General features: G+C 44.1%; 1 protein-coding gene across 1 annotated transcript in view; it reads left to right on the top strand.

Annotated features, from left to right (window-relative positions):
- Positions 1-17500, top strand: part of grin2ba (glutamate receptor, ionotropic, N-methyl D-aspartate 2B-a) — a gene marked incomplete at its 3' end in the record, with an annotated part of 71973 nt that overhangs the window by 32904 nt on the left and 21569 nt on the right. Inside the window, exons 4-5 of the mRNA XM_082140214.1 lie at positions 6586-7155; positions 15716-15859. Of these exons, the coding sequence (XP_081996340.1) occupies positions 6604-7155; positions 15716-15859 (696 nt within the window). The 5' untranslated portion in view covers positions 6586-6603. The remainder of the gene's footprint in view (positions 1-6585; positions 7156-15715; positions 15860-17500) is intronic.

Raw genomic sequence — 17500 nt, 5'->3', positions numbered from 1 at the left:
GGTGGAAGAGGTGAAACAGAGGAAGAGGAATAAGGATGTGTGGTGGAAGGGTACAGAGGAAGAGGAGTAAGGATGCGTGGTGGAAGGGTACAGAGGAAGAGGAGTAAGGATGCGTGGTGGAAGAGGTGAAACAGAGGAAGAGGAATAAGGATGTGTGGTGGAAGAGGCGAAACAGAGGAAGAGGAGTAAGGATATGTGGTGGAAGAGGCGAAACAGAGGAAGAGGAGTAAGGATGTGTGGTGGAAGAGGCGAAACAGAGGAAGAGGAGTAATGATGTGTGGTGGAAGGGTACACTGGAAGAGGAGTAAGGATGCGTGGTGGAAGAGGCAAAACAGAGGAAGAGGAGAAAGGATGCGTGGTGGAAGAGGCGAAACAGAGGAAGAGGAGTAAGGATGCGTGGTGGAAGAGGTGAAACAGAGGAAGAGGAATAAGGATGTGTGGTGGAAGAGGCGAAACAGAGGAAGAGGAGTAAGGATGCGTGGTGGAAGAGGCGAAACAGAGGAAGAGGAGTAAGGATGCGTGGTGGAAGAGGCGAAACAGAGGAAGAGGAGTAAGGATGCGTGGTGGAAGAGGCGAAACAGAGGAAGAGGAGTAAGGATGCGTGGTGGAAGAGGCGAAACAGGAAGAGGAGAAAGGATGCGTGGTGGAAGAGGCGAAACAGAGGAAGAGGAGTAAGGATGCGTGGTGGAAGAGGCGAAACCTAGAAGAGGAGTAAGGATACGTGGTGGAAGAGGCGAAACCGAGGAAGAGGAGTAAGGATGCGTGGTGGAAGAGGCGAAACAGAGGAAGAGGAGTAAGGATGTGTGGTGGAAGAGCCGAAACAGGAAGAGGAGTAAGGATGCATGGTGGAAGCGCCGAAACAGGAAGAGGAGTAAGGATGCGTGGTGGAAGAGGCGAAACAGAGGAAGAGGAGTAAGGATGCGTGGTTGAAGAGGCGAAACAGAGGAAGAGGAGTAAGGATGCGTGGTGGAAGAGGCGAAACAGAGGAAGAGGAGTAAGGATGCGTGGTGGAAGAGGCGAAACAGAGGAAGAGGAGTATGGATGCGTGGTGGAAGAGGCGAAACAGAGGAAGAGGAGTAAGGATGTGTGGTGGAAGAGGCGAAACAGAGGAAGAGGAGTAAGGATGTGTGGTGGAAGAGGCGAAACAGAGGAAGAGGAGTAAGGATGCGTGGTGGAAGGGTACAGAGGAAGAGGAGTAAGGGAGCGTGGTGGAAGAGGCAAAACAGAGGAAGAGGAGTAAGGATGCGTGGTGGAAGAGACGAAACAGAGGAAGAGGAGTAAGGATGCGTGGTTGAAGAGGCGAAACAGAGGAAGAGGAGTAAGGATGCGTGGTGGAAGAGGTGAAACAGAGGAGTAAGGATGCGTGGTGGAAGAGGCGAAACAGAGGAAGAGGAGTAAGGATGCGTGGTGGAAGAGGCGAAACAGAGGAAGAGGAGTAAGGATGCGTGGTGGAAGAGGTGAAACAGGAAGAGGAGAAAGGATGCGTGGTGGAAGAGGCGAAACAGAGGAAGAGGAGTAAGGATGCGTGGTGGAAGAGGCGAAACAGAGGAAGAGGAGTAAGGATGCGTGGTGGAAGAGGCGAAACCTAGAAGAGGAGTAAGGATGCGTGGTGGAAGAGGCGAAACAGAGGAAGAGGAGTAAGGATGTGTGGTGGAAGAGCCGAAACAGGAAGAGGAGTAAGGATGCATGGTGGAAGAGCCGAAACAGGAAGAGGAGTAAGGATGCGTGGTGGAAGAGGCGAAACAGAGGAAGAGGAGTAAGGATGTGTGGTGGAAGAGCCGAAACAGGAAGAGGAGTAAGGATGCATGGTGGAAGAGCCGAAACAGGAAGAGGAGTAAGGATGCGTGGTGGAAGAGGCGAAACAGAGGAAGAGGAGTAAGGATGCGTGGTTGAAGAGGCGAAACAGAGGAAGAGGAGTAAGGATGCGTGGTGGAAGAGGCGAAACAGAGGAAGAGGAGTAAGGATGCGTGGTGGAAGAGGCGAAACAGAGGAAGAGGAGTATGGATGCGTGGTGGAAGAGGCGAAACAGAGGAAGAGGAGTAAGGATGCGTGGTGGAAGAGGCGAAACAGAGGAAGAGGAGTAAGGATGTGTGGTGGAAGAGGCGAAACAGAGGAAGAGGAGTAAGGATGCGTGGTGGAAGGGTACAGAGGAAGAGGAGTAAGGGTGCGTGGTGGAAGAGGCAAAACAGAGGAAGAGGAGAAAGGATGCGTGGTGGAAAAGGTGAAACAGAGGAAGAGGAGTAAGGATGCGTGGTGGAAGAGGCGAAACAGAGGAAGAGGAGAAAGGATGCGTGGTGGAAGAGGCGAAACAGAGGAAGAGGAGTAAGGATGTGTGGTGGAAGAGGCGAAACAGAGGAAGAGGAGTAAGGATGCGTGGTGGAAGGGTACAGAGGAAGAGGAGTAAGGGAGCGTGGTGGAAGAGGCGAAACAGAGGAAGAGGAGTAATGGTGCGTTCACACCAGACGCGAATAGCGCGTCAGGCGCGAGTGATTTCAATGTTAAGTCAATGCAAAGACGCGTTACGCGCGTAAAAAATTCCTGCGGCGCGAATGAGGCGTAGAGCGCGGCACGGTAGACGCGAATACGCCTCATTCGCGCGTCAAGTTCGCGCGAATTGAGCGTCTGGCGCGTTAAGCGCGTTACGCGCGAATGTTTTATGTAGTGCTTTTGCTTTTTGTGCATTCTCGCGTTTGACGCGAATTCGCGTCTGCCGCCCGAGTTGAAAAATCTGAACTTCTGCGTCAATTCGCGCCGCGTTAACCAATCAAGAGCCTGCTTGCTGCTGTCACGTGGTGAAGTGACAGTTTATAATGTTATTTTATGTTTGGCCTCGATAAATTATTTTGTAATATGACTAAAATGCTTGGTGTGCAATGCAAATCTTTCACATAAAAACTCGATTTCAATATATGAGAGATACTCATTTTGTATTGAAAGCTATTTATTCCATATCTATTCTAGATTATATGAAACATTATTATTCTAATGTAAAGACAACAAACACAATTTAGTGTATTAAAACTTTTTAAAAAAATCACAGGACAGGTTTCACTTTTGGAGGCTGGCTCCATTTATTATCAAAACAAAAATAAATGACAGATTAGGTGGGTGCGGGCGAGGGTGAACCTCGCGCCGGGCTGTAGAGCGCGGGCTCGACAGGCATAGACCACTCGAGGCCGAGGCCTTATACGGCCTACGCTGTCCTCGTCAGCGTTCTCACCGTTAGGTCCACCAAACCTAGCTCCTGGAGCAAATTGTGAAACTCCTGAAACCCTCCGGAGGGTCTGGTGGACCCGAGTACAGCGACGATGTCCCCTACGCAGCTGTTTCTGCTCTCCAGAGCATATACGAGCGGTGACTCTCTCGATTAATGCTAATGCTAATGCTCGATAAACATCTAAAAAAAAATTCGCTTCAAACTTTTGTTTTTACGCGCGTTAGACACGCGAATTAACACAAAGTGGTCAAGCGTCAAACTAGACGCGGTAGACGCGAATTTGACGCGCTATTCGCGTCCGGTGTGAACGCACAGTAAGGATGTGTGGTGGAAGAGGTGAAAGAGAGGAAGAGGAGTAAGGATGCGTGGTGGAAGAGGCGAAACAGAGGAAGATGAATAAGGATGTGTGGTGGAAGGGTACAGAGGAAGAGGAGTAAGGATGCGTGGTGGAAGAGGCGAAACAGAGGAAAAGGAGTGAGGATGCGTGGTGGAAGAGGCGAAACAGAGGAAGAGGAGTAAGGATGTGTGGTGGAAGGGTACAGAGGAAGAGGAGTAAGGATGTGTGGTGGAAGAGGCGAAACAGAGGAAGAGGAGTACGGATGCGTGGTGGAAGAAGCGAACCAGAGGAAGAGGAGTAAGGATGCGTGGTGGAAGAGGCGAAACAGAGGAAGAGGAGTAAGGATGCGTGGTGGAAGAGGCGAAACAGGGGAAGAGGAGAAAGGATGCGTGGTGGAAGGGTACAGAGGAAGAGGAGTAAGGATGTGTGGTGGAAGGGTACAGAGGAAGAGGAGTAAGGATGTGTGGTGGAAGGGTACAGAGGAAGAGGAGTAAGGATGTGTGGTGGAAGGGTACAGAGGAAGAGGAGTAAGGATGCGTGGTGGAAGAGGCGAAACAGAGGAAGAGGAGTAAGGCTGTGTGGTGGAAGAGGCGAAACAGAGGAAGAGGAGTAAGGATGTGTGGTGGAAGGGTACAGAGGAAGAGGAGTAAGGATGCGTGGTGGAAGAGGCGAAACAGAGGAAGAGGAGTAAGGATGTGTGGTGGAAGAGGCGAAACAGAGGAAGAGGAGTAAGGATGTGTGGTGGAAGAGGCGAAACAGAGGAAGAAGAGTAAGGATGTGTGGTGGAAGAGGCGAAACAGAGGAAGAGGAGTAAGGATGTGTGGTGGAAGGGTACAGAGGAAGAGGAGTAAGGATGTGTGGTGGAAGAGGCGAAACAGAGGAAGAGGAGTAAGGATGTGTGGTGGAAGGGTACAGAGGAAGAGGAGTAAGGATGTGTGGTGGAAGGGTACAGAGGAAGAGGAGTAAGGATGTGTGGTGGAAGGGTACAGAGGAAGAGGAGTAAGGATGCGTGGTGGAAGAGGCGAAACAGAGGAAGAGGAGTAAGGATGTGTGGTGGAAGAGGCGAAACAGAGGAAGAGGAGTAAGGATGTGTGCTGGAAGGGTACAGAAGAAGAGGAGTAAGGATGCGTGGTGGAAGAGGCGAAACAGAGGAAGAGGAGTAAGGATGTGTGGTGGAAGGGTACAGAGGAAGAGGAGTAAGGATGTGTGGTGGAAGAGGCGAAACAGAGGAAGTGGAGTAAGGATGCGTGGGGGAAGGGGCGAAACAGATGAAGAGGAGTAAGGATGCGTGGTGGAAGGGTACAGAGGAAGAGGAGTAAGGATGTGTGGTGGAAGGGTACAGAGGAAGAGGAGTAAGGATGCGTGGTGGAAGAGGCGAAACAGGAAGAGGAGTAAGGATGCGTGGTGGAAGAGGCGAAACAGAGGAAGAGGAGTAAGGATGCATGGTGGAACAGGCGAAACAGAGGAAGAGGAGTAAGGATGCGTGGTGGAAGAGGCGAAACAGAGGAAGAGGAGTAAGGATGCATGGTGGAACAGGCGAAACAGAGGAAGAGGAGTAAGGATGCGTGGTGGAAGAGGCGAAACAGAGGAAGAGGAGTAAGGATGCGTGGTGGAAGAGGCGAAATAGAGGAAGAGGAGTAAGGATGCGTGGTGGAAGAGGCGAAACAGAGGAAGAGGAGTAAGGATGCGTGCTGGAAGGGTACAGAGGAAGAGGCAGAAGAGGCCAAGGGCATAGGCTCACACCTTCTTCTACAGGACTCTCATCCCTGATGATCAGAGGGCTCCATTTCGAGATGTGGTAATTTGGGATAATGTGAGATTCCATCACTCAAACGCCGTCAGGCAATGGTTTGTGACCCACTATAAAATTCCTCCACCTTTTTCTCCATTTCCCGACAGACTGGCACGTCAAGAGGTGTAGACAGACTGCACTGCAATTCCTCATACATTCTTTCCTGTGTTTGCCTTTCTAATGTTGTATTTACACCTTTGTGGCCCTATTTCTTTTTATTTTCTATATCACAATAATATTAAAAGGTTTTTTTTTTTTTTTTTTTTTTTTTTTGCCCACTAGTAAAAGTGTAACTGTGAATCCTATCCAGTCTCTTTCAATCAATAACTCACGTACAGTAGTGTGTAAATTTGTACTTTTGAAATGGATGTATGGCATACAGAAGAAGTGCAGCTTTGCACATCTCAATACAGTAACTGTCATCCAAACTGTTGCCATAGTTTACATCAGGTAATACTCACATAGTGCAGTGTTTTATTGACCACATGACTAAGCATTTTGACTATCTTGTTTGGGAACAATGACACAAGTGACATTCTGATGGCACTGATATGTTCATTGACATAAATACTTACTTTTGAGAGATGAACTAAAGATTTTAAGTAAGTTACAGGCTTTTGCAGGTAGTCCAATCTGTAGTGCTGTTTGTACAAATTATTTTGAGAATGCACATATTTCTTTGCAAATATTAAGGATCCTTCCTAGCGAGCGTATAGCGCTCCTGACTTCAGGGACCCGGATGAGCCTGTGTTTCTGTACTCAGAGGCTGTTATCTGGGAATAGTATTCCACAGAGCCGTGTGATAAACTGATTGAATATTTAGTTTATTTTGTTTTGGGAGAGAAGTATTTTCTGATGGTTTTATATTTTGCCCATTATATCTCTCTCTGTCTCTCTTGAGTCTTTTACTGTGAGTTGTTGGTCCGTCATGTTCAGTTTTGACAGAAAAAGTGTAAAAAGTGAAATGTCCCACACAAACGTAGAAAACACAGATTCCAGTACAGCTGATAAACTCACACACATCTGATCACATTTTGTGGAATATTGTAAAATTCAGAATTCCAGTCGTTCGTCTAATTTAATTTTGCAGTATTGATTACATGACGTGTAACAGAGATTAGCCTTATTTATGAAAATTGTCACAAGCCTTATTTATGAAAATTGTTTGTGAAGTCATTATGTAAACTACGACTTAAAAAAAAAAAGAGCCAGAGTTAAAGAATGTGTTTTCTCTCGCAGGTTTCTCTCTCCTCCATCATGTCCATCTGCGTTTACAGAGGTTTAGCTCCACCCTCTCAGGAAAAGCGGGCGTGGCTTTGTCCGCCAGCCCCGCCCTCACCCCACTGGCCCCGCCCCTCACTCCCCCAGCTGTTGGCCGTGTGCCTGCTTCTGCTTCTACCAGCCGTCCAATCACGGCGCGATCGTGGCGGAGGGGGCGTGGCCCACTACATCCCATCATCAGTGGCCCAGTTCCCGCCCGTCTCCAAGCTTCTGCAAGGCCTGAGCATCGCAGTGGTGCTGGTGGGCAACTCCAGTGAGGTGGCGCTCGCCGGCACACGTGATAAGGACGACTTCGGCCACATGCCGCTAGCGCCCAGCGTGGAGATGCTCACCATGAACGAGACGGACCCCAAGAGCATCATCAAGAGCATCTGCGACCTGATGACGGAGCACTGGCTGCAGGGTGTAGTGTTCGGAGACGACACCGACCAGGAGGCCATCGCTCAGATCCTGGACTTCATCTCGGCACAGACGCACATCCCCATCCTGGGCGTCAAAGGAGGATCCTCCATGATAATGGCCGCTAAGGTACGCAACGCTCTTACGCTACGCTTTAAACAGAAACTGCTAACGTTTATTCCACATCCACCTTATTCCTGACTGCGTCTTGAATTATAGGTGGCATTTCCGGTTTGGGGAACTTCCATTCAAAAAGACTGAAATGAATCATTCAAATCATAAGGTTGCCCTCAAAGCCAGTCTCTCTTGAAGCCAACGCTGAAGTTACTTAGACTGCAGTTCATCGACTGGCCACTAAAGATAGGCTGAGAGACTCAATCCCATAAACCCCCATGTTAAAATGGCCAACTTTACAGCAGATAAACACATGTTCACAGCCTGGTACAAAAAGTGGTTTTGGTCTATATATCTACATTTTTTTATAACAAAAAAGGGTACCTCTGTACCCGTTATTGCTGTGGAAAGAGTCATGCTTTTAAGGTTATTTCTGGTCTCTTGCTGAAAGTACCTTGTTGATGCTTTTACACTTTTAAATGTCCTTTTAATGTTCGATGGTTGAAGGGTGAGTAGAATAATGTCATCTCATTATACCCAGTTTTTATAAAATAAAAAAAAACGTATTATTCCATTTTTTTTAGTCTATGGAATTATTGTGTTCATAGAGCGAGCCTTTCACTGATTATTTACAGCTTGACGGAAGTTACACCCATAATTCAAGCAAAGTGTCATGGGGCGTATAGGAATAAGGTGGATAGTGATGATTGAAACGTTTCTATAACAAGATCAAATGTGGGCTTGATTGTGGCTGTGGGGAATTGATTGGATGATTGGATGGTTGTGGTTTGCTATTGGCTGATCTCATGTGAGTGACAGGTTACCCCGCCCTCATCATCAGAGAAGAGAAGAGATGCTGCAAGAGGAACTTATTTTGATTCAAGATTATTAACAGAATAATGATGTGCACCACATCATTCAGAATAAACACTGCAATATTCCATAAAAAAGTCCATTTTGATTTCATGCGTTCTGAAGAGGGGAGCACAGATGCATGATGGGGGAATGTGTGTGTGTGTCTGTGTGTGTGATGCTGAGCCGACATACACACACAGAGCGATCAGGTCCTCATGTAAGTGCTGTGAGTCAGATCTGTGCCCACGCTTTAAACGCCGGTGAAATCACACCGGATGAAGATGAAGATGAAGAGCGGCTCGCCCACACTCAGCTGTCCAGATGCTCTAACTGCACACAACCTTTACAATGTCAGGGAAATAACAGCGTTAATGCTGCAAAATGCACCAATTATGAAACTATTTCTATAAGGCAGCTCTACAGAAGACAATAGTGATATTATTCAGCTCAACTCAGTTCAGTGTTTATTCACTAGAGTTTTAAGGTGACATATTATGCCCCTTTTCACCAGATGTAATATAAATCTCTGGTGTCCCCAGAATGTGTCTGTGAAATTTCAGCTCAAAATACCAGATCATTTATTAGAGCTTGTCAAATTTGCCCATATTTGAGTGTGAGCAAAAACGCGCCTTTTTTGTGTGTGTCCCTTTAAATGCAAATGAGCTTTAGCTCCGCCTCCGTTCAGAAGAGGGCGGGGTCTTTACACGAGCTTCAGAAACTCCGGCAATAACAGAACAGGCCAATCTCACTCATCCAGAATCCCAGAATAACCAGTAGCGAGTGCAGCCTTACGGAGAGACTCAGGAAGAGTTTCTGAATGTTAGTGGAGACATTTCTGTAGTTGTTGTGGAGTTACATTGATCATCTCATCATCATGTTTAACTTCTCCACAAGTGTCCACAGTTCCTGAGGTGTTTATAAGACAGCGGTGACATGTTCTGGTCAATAGTGTTCAGTGCTCGTCTGTGCTCAACCACACAACAGTTTCAGGCTTTGCTGGATCTTTATCATTGCGTTAGAACTGGTCTCTGTTGTCGCGTGCAAAACCAAATGTTGGCTGGTGTGTGTAAACGTGCAGATTAAGGGCCGGTAATATTATAATAAGATCCTCTTCATACGTCAGAAGGAGAGCGAAATCTGATCGGCTTATTTCTTGACATGCTTGCAGAGAGAGACTCACCAGAACACAGTTACTGAGTTTCACTTTTCACGTTTTCTGTGTCGGTAGAAGCACCGGGACCCGATTATAGCACTGAAACACGGGAAAAGTCAGATTTATATGATATGTCCCCTTTAAGGGTCTGTTCATCCAAAAATGATAATTTACTCTTGTGACTTCAAAAACCTGTGTGACTTACTTTCTTCAGTGGAACTTAAAACAAGTTATTTTGAGAAATGCTTGTGTAATGCAAGTCAATGGGGTCCAATGTTGTTTGATTCCCAATGTTCTTCAAAATATCTTCTTTTGTCTATAGGAATGACCCATTTTTTGGGTGAACCGTCCCTTTAAGGTGGAATGAATGTGCTGAGAGATCCAGGCTGGTTAATGATGGTTTGTGTTGGTTTGTGCTGGTTTTGTCTGGTTTATAATGGTTTGTGCTGGTTTTGTCTGGTTTATGATGGCTTGTGCTGGTTTTGTCTGGTTTATGATGGTTTGTGCTGGTTTGGTCTGGTTTATAATGGTTTGTGCTGGTTTTGTCTGGTTTATGATGGTTTGTGCTGGTTTATGATGGTTTGTGCTGGTTTTGTCTGGTTTATGATGGCTTGTGCTGGTTTTGTCTGGTTTATGATGGTTTGTGCTGGTTTGGTCTGGCTGTTTGAGTGAGATCTTTTGTAATCATAGTCTTGTGAGATGGACCAGATGAAACCAAATTTGATGGTTGTTCTCAAGATCTCTGTGATGTGCTGTGCCGACAGACAGGAGCCTGAGGGGTCAGAGGTCAGACGGGACGACCTTCAGCCCATCTCTCTCTCTCTCTCTCTCTCTCTCTCTCTCTCTCTCTCTGTGCCCTGGTTTAGATAGTGTCAGTGTATCATGTGTGCTCCGCTTTAAAGACCAGAGAACTAGGACACATATTTAGGGCTCCTTCTCTTTCTCTCTCTGTCTCTCAGTCTCTCTCTCTCTCTCTCTCTCTCTCTCTCTCTCTCTCTCTCTCTCTATCTCTCTCTCTGTCTTCTCATCTCTCCGTCTGTTCGTCTGTTTGTCCTTCCTCCGTCCTGCTCTTTGTTCCTGCTGTCTGCTGTTCATCACAGATACAGCGAGAGAGAGAGAGACGCTGAATGAGAGAATGAGTTGAGCTCGGTCAATTACCCAGAGTTCTGTGCCAAGATGCCTGCTGTCAGGACGCCACAATCTGTTACACACACACACACACACACACAGCAGTCATTGAGCAGAGGAAGTCATGTGACTGTTCCTGAAGTGTGTATGTTGAGTGATTGTGAACCGCAACACCTCAAGTTTTAGAGTTATGTTGGTGAAATGAAAACTGAAATAGATGTTTTAGGGCTGTATCGATAACTAGAACGATAACTATAGCGATAACTATAACAATAACTATAGTGATAACTAGAACAATAATTATAGCGATAACTATAATGATAATAAGTCAAGTTACCTTCATTTCACGCTTTTAACAATATAGATTGTTTCAAAGCAGCTTTACAGTGATAACAGTGATCATTTTGATTGATTCACTTCTGTTGCAAAGATCATTAGTTATTAACTTAGGGGCCGCTAACACACACCGCTCTAACAGAAAACCCTCAACGCGCTCGAGAACCTCGAAATCCTCCAGATATCATTTCTTTCTAGAAAGGAACACAGTTGTGAGGATACTGCCTTTTCTAGTATCTTTGACAGAAAAGGTAGATCCGAGATCGGCCTGTAATTGACTAATTCTGAAGGATCAAGTTGCGTTTTTTTAACAAGCGGTTTAATCATAGCCAGCTTAAAGGTTTTTGGTACGTATCCTAGAGACAAAGACGAATTAATGATATTAAGAAGAGGATCTATGACCTCTGGAAGTATTTCTTTCAGTAGCTTAGTCGGTATAGGGTCTAACATACATGTTGTAGATTTAGATGATTTAACGAGTTTAACGAATTATTCCTCTCCTATAGCAACGAATGAATCAAATTTTCCCTCAGGGAGACTACAATGCACTGCCTGATGCGATACTGTAGTAGACGGTTGCATAGTTATAATTGTCTTTACTCAACTAGACTCCCCTGTGAAGGCCTCATCGACACGACAGCCATCGGCACTGATCCTCAACTAACCCATCTCCGTACCGGCGTGACTCTGATCTTCAACCAGATGGATTTTAAATCTGGTTTTAGATTTTAAACCCCTCACTCATCAATGCGAGTTGTATGTTCGTGTTGGATGGTCTGCTTTGTCTATCCGTCGACTAAAAAACTGGCATGTTCTTATTTATAAAGCTATCCTGGGACTGCTTCCTTTATACCTTCAGACATATATCTGTATAAATGTGTAGGTAGTTATAGCCTTCGGCCTCAGGGTTTTGTCTTATTGTGGGTTCCAGTGGTGTGGACTGAACTGGGGGGAAAGGCATTTAAATTTGCAGCTCCTTCTGCCTGGAATAATCTGCTAAATAAATTGAATCTCAGGGAGTTGGTTTCATTGGACATTTTTAAAGTGATTTTAAAAGACTTGGAGACAGAAATATCTGTTTGTAGATGCTTTGCATGATTTATGTATTGATTGATTTATTTTTTTTATTTTTTTGCCTTGTATATATGTGTATGGATGTATGGATGTTATTTGTTAAACCCACGTGAATTGTGTGTTGATAATCTTGGCCAGGACGCTCTTGCAAAAGAGATTTTTAATCTCAGTGTGCTTTCTTTCCTGGTAAAATAAAGGTTATTATAATGGAACTAGATAATATTCAGATTGTTCCTATCCAATCTGACTTCTGACCTGTAATGCTGGCTGAATCATAATCTTTTAAGGCCTCTCTGTATGCAGTCGAGCTCTCCTTCCATGAAATGCGATAAACCTCTAGTTCTGTTTTCTTCCAGTTGTGCTCCCTCTCTTAAGGGCCTGAGTGTGCTCGTTGTACCACGGCGTTGGACTATTTTCTTTAATCTTCTTTAAGCACATCGGAGCCACTGTGTTTTTTTGTAACTATATCGTTCTCGTTATGTTGTTGGAGTGAACGGGCCTTAACTGAGGCTGTATGAAAGTCGAGCTTCACGCTTGTGCAGGGAATGGTAGGATTGATGACTGCGGGACATCAGAGCGGAGAAAGTGATAAAACGATTACATTTATGCAAATGAGGAGCAGAAAACGCAGTGATGTCTGGAGTTTCTTCTGGATTTACAGCGTTAATTCATGTTACATACACATTCCTTGCATTACAGTCGTTTATATGTGTGCAGAAATCACTCTCCCATAATTCAGGAGCTTTTTAGAATGTGTGTGTGTGTGTGTGTGTGTGTGTGTGTCAGGATAGTCAGAGAAGCACAGCTGCCAAAGCAGTGTGTAGCCACAGTGTGACAGCGGAAGAACCGCTTGTGTGTGTGTGTGTGTGTGTGTGTGTGTGTGTGTGTGTGTGTGTGTGTGTGTGTGTGTGTGTGTGTGTGTGTGTGATGAGTAGCTGTTACACACATCACTCTCTATCTAAAATGACTTTATCTATCACTATATCATAGAGCATGTTTACCTGCACACCAAAACGCTGAAAACTCACCCGGTTTACATACAAACCCATAACCGTTTACAAGACTTTATTAATAATTCAGTGTATTTCCCGGTAGTGACGTGGAAACGTAATCAGTGGTGTATGTGACTCTGAGTATTCCACATGTGTGTCTGTGGTTATGTTAAATAAAGCATTAACAACCGTTACAGAGACAGTATTCTGCCTGTTTCACGTCTGCTCAGTTTGAGACGAGAACGCGTTCATAACGTATAACGAAAATATATAATTATTTATAATCTTGGCTCTTAAAAATATTTTAAAAGCTAAAATGTGAGGTTAAAAATTGTATAAAACCTGTTTTTGTAAAAACGTATGTTATTTGTTCTGTAAATTGTTGTTTTTTACAGTCATTATATGGTTTAAGATGTTACCATAAACATATGGATATATTAAATGTTCTTTTTTTTTTTTTACTGGGGCCAGCAAAAGTAAAAGCCATAGCCATTATGATACATTATGATAGTAAAACGTAGCCATTATGATCTTAATTTTACTGTTATGAACAGTCTTAAATAAAAAAAACGTATGTTTAACCTGTAAGACTAATCTAATCGTTTTATGCAACCGGCTCCAGGTCTTACAAAGTTCGTTAAAAGCCTTAATTGTGTTGCATAAACATGATCCCGATGTCATGTGATCACCTTCGGCCAATCACAGTCTCATATTGATACAGTTTCTTAATGTTTACGAATCTGGTTTAGTCACTAATAGCGTCTCTAATGATCTCGTTAAAATGAGCCAAATATTTAATTAAAAAGGAGAGTTAGAACCAGGTCAGCTCTAATTAAGATATAATGACTAATTACATGTGCATAACTTTAATTAGAGAATCCACAGTATGTGTGACATAACATTACAAAAACGAGAAAGTCTTTATGAACTTTAAACATAGAGCTGTGTGATAGTCCGTGTGAATCAGACCTGTATTCTCTGACGGACTCTAGGAATATCATGGAGAATAGGAATTTTAAACGGATAAAAACAGAAGGATTGGATTTGGAGATATTTTGAGATTTTTTTTAACACTTATTTTTCCCTCGGATCATTTTGACCCGGATTTTTTCAAATTGACTGTTAATCAGAGGGTCCAAGACCCCAGGACTTGTGTCACACTTGAACCTTGAATACACACACAAAAAAATGTAATGTATTCGAGGAGTTTTGTGCCCTTTAGGATTGAATGGAGTGCGAGGAATGCTTCAGTTCACATAGAATAACCTAAAAATACTCAAAATTCAAACTACAAATGCTAAAACTTAACCAAAAACAGATTTTATAATGTCTACATGTGTATCTGAATGCACACTGAAGACAGACTGACTTTAGGACCCAGCGGAGCTCACTGAATTATATTATGTGCTTTAAAGGGGACATATCATGCTAAATGCACTTTTTTAGCCCTTAAATGCATTTTGTTGTATATTTGGAGTGTTTAGAAGTACAGAAAAGATGAAATTATTCTCTTCAGGTGCTTCGCTGATATCTTTATATTCTGTTTCGGTCATATTTTTCAACCGGTTCAGATTTTTCTGTTATCTATGACGTTTTTTGAACTATCACGTCACAGTATTTGCAGCGGAACTGCCAAATAAGGACATTGACTTCCGGCCCAACACTTCGAGCAATCCGCCATTATTATTTCTCGCTGCAATTTTGTAGTCCAAGCTAAAGGATGCAGAAGTTACGAGAGGGTAAGTTAAAATGTTGGGTTGTTGGATGTAGTAACCCACACGCTTCATTACACCGTCTAATTTAGATGAACTGCCGCGCTTGTGACAGGAGCATGTTTAACTGAAAGAACGAGCAGAGAGAGAGACCCGGTCGCGCGCGCGCTCACTCTCTCTCTTCAGAGCCAGGCGAAAGTGTAAACAAGACATCACCGTCTCCAAACTAGACGCTGTCTTGCTCTCTCTCCCTCGGACATATTAATCAAAATAAATCGACACGGTGGTAAAAGGTCGGAAGACCAAAGTTTCATGTGTAAATACAGTACACACCATTGCGATACATCCATATGAAGACGTTGTTCTGCAGGTTCGTCGTCTTCATTTTCATCTCGCTCCGGCTCTGGCTCGAACATGTAAGGCTGGCTGGACAAGTCTTCCGTTGTTGACATTTTGTTAATAACGTGTGTATAAAAGTTTCTGTGCGCTAGATAATCCTATCTCTGCTACCAGACTACAAAAATGGCCGAACGGGGTGGAGTTGAACCGAGTGTCCCCTCTGCAACCTGGAGAGGGGGCGGGGTATGAAGTGTCTCAATATTATTTAAAGAGACCGCACCAAAACGAGTTGCTCTCAGACGCACATCAGAAAAGGGGTAGAAAAGGGGCCTGTGGAGCTATAATAATGAGGAATTCAGACCCAAGCATTGCAGTTCCGCTTTATATAGACTACAAATGTATGATTTATATGTAAAAAGGAACAATTTAAAAGCATGATATGTCTCCTTTAAATTATTAAATTATCTGAAAAAAAAAAAGTGTTTAAGTTACTGTTTATTGATAAAAAATAACTAAATCTCAACCACAACAAAAAATTGCATTAAAAATATTAATTAAAAAAATTATGATCAAAATAAAAAAATACGTTTTCTGGACAAAAAAAAAAAGAGGTGTAATTTTAGGGCTTGGGGTGATTTTGACCAGCGAGGGAAAGATGTGTTGCAGGACGCGAGGGTGAATGTGTGTGTGACTGTGTGTGTGTGTGTGTGTGTGTGTGTGTGTGTGTGTGTGTGTGTGTGTGTGTGTGTGTGTGTGTGTGTGTGTGTGAGTGTGTGAGTGAGAGAGAGAGAGACACGTGTGTGTGTGTGTGTGTGTGTGTGTGTGTGTGTGTGTGTGTGTGTGTGTGTGTGTGTGTCTTGACCTGTGTGAAACCACTGTGGATGCCTGTGTGTGTGTGTCCTCATGAATGCATTAACAGATCTTCTGCCTGTGTGTGTGTGTGTGTGTGTGTGTGTGTGTGTGTGTGTGTGTGTGTGTGTGTGCAGGACGACAGCTCCATGTTCTTCCAGTTCGGTCCCTCCATCGAGCAGCAGGCGTCTGTTATTCTCAACATCATGGAGGAGTACGACTGGTACATCTTCTCCATCGTCACCACATACTACCCCGGCTACCAGGACTTCGTTACTAAGGTAACACACACACACACACACACACACACACACACACACACACACACACACACACACACACACACACACACACACTGGTACATCTTCTCCATCGTCACCACATACTACCCCGGCTACCAGGACTTCGTTACTAAGGTAACACACACACACACACACACACACACACACACACACACACACACACACACACACTGGTACATCTTCTCCATCGTCACCACATACTACCCCGGCTACCAGGACTTCGTTACCAAGGTAACACACACACACACACACACTCACACTGGTACATCTTCTCCATCGTCACCACATACTACCCCGGGTACCAGGACTTCGTTACCAAGGTAACACACACACACACTTTAACCCTTTGAGTTAGTCAAAAACACATAAGGACAAGCATTGGGATAATACAGTATGAGTATCACAGATATTTGCGTTGGGACAGGATGAGGTTAGCATAAACACAGCTGGTGGTTAGCTCAGGAGTGTGTAGAAATGTGTGTGAGAAGAACACAGATCACAGAAGAGGAGAGCTGGACGCTTGTAACGTTCCAACCCCACATGTGACACTTCAATGCAGTGTCCTTCACTTTGTGGCGCATAAATGTAAATGTTTCTTTGCAAAAGTATTGGTAATTGGTAATTTACACACTGTCTAACAGCAGAAGATGACATATTTAAACTCATCCGAAGCTCAAATCAGATCAGAGATGTTCCTGTCCATCAGTACTGGTGTGTAGTCGAGTTCTTATCTGATAATGTCAGCCAAATCAACACTATCACTGAATGTGAAGTGTCTTTTACAGTGTTTCTCAATCGCTTTGGCACATTTTTCGAAACTCAGTTGTCAGAGCTGTTTGCATGAACATCAGGACTGTCCCGATATCCACCAGAGGGCACTATTGTCACTGCATCAAGGACTACATTACCCATAACCCATTGTTCTGATCCTGCATGATTATGTACAGCTGTTTCTCATTAGCTTGTTTAGCCCAGCCGATGTTAGCCCTGTTCCCTCAGCTGTTCATGCTGAAGTCTTGTGTAGGGGTGGGCAGATCGACGCTTCGTTTAAAAATGTGCAAGTGTGCCGTATCGAAACTATCCCACACCTGTCTCCACGGTGACCCCTAGTGGTCAGAACAGTGTAAACACAACAAACACCCAGGCCAAACATGCATAAAAACACCTTTTACAAATCTATTGCAAATTCTTTATTGAAAGTAAAATCTTTCAAATGCAATTATCTAATCATCTAATAAGATTATCAAGTGTCTATAGTAACAAAAGATTCGTAAAGGTTTCGAAGCTTCATGAAGCAGTGTTTTGAAATCACCCATCACTACCTAAACCTTTGTGTCTTCGACAAGAACTCTATTCCATGTCTGCAAAATGTAGTTATTCAAACAAAACATTTAATTCATGCTTCAAAACCTAGTCATTGTGTCAGTAAATCGGCCAATGGCACCAAAATAACAAAACTGTCATCGTGTGAGTCACATTGATCAAAATGGTTCTATGTGTGAAGCGGTCATAGCCGTGTTTATCGTGAATAAAACACAGCTATTGACCAATCAAAATCAAGGACTGGAACTAACCATTTTATCATTGTACTTACTCTTTTGCACACATGTGCCAAAACAC

The sequence above is a fragment of the Leuciscus leuciscus genome (genome assembly GCF_965113295.1).
Source record: "Leuciscus leuciscus genome assembly, chromosome: 1".
Lineage (NCBI taxonomy): Eukaryota > Metazoa > Chordata > Actinopteri > Cypriniformes > Leuciscidae > Leuciscus > Leuciscus leuciscus.
This window is presented reverse-complemented; position numbering and strand designations above follow the sequence as displayed.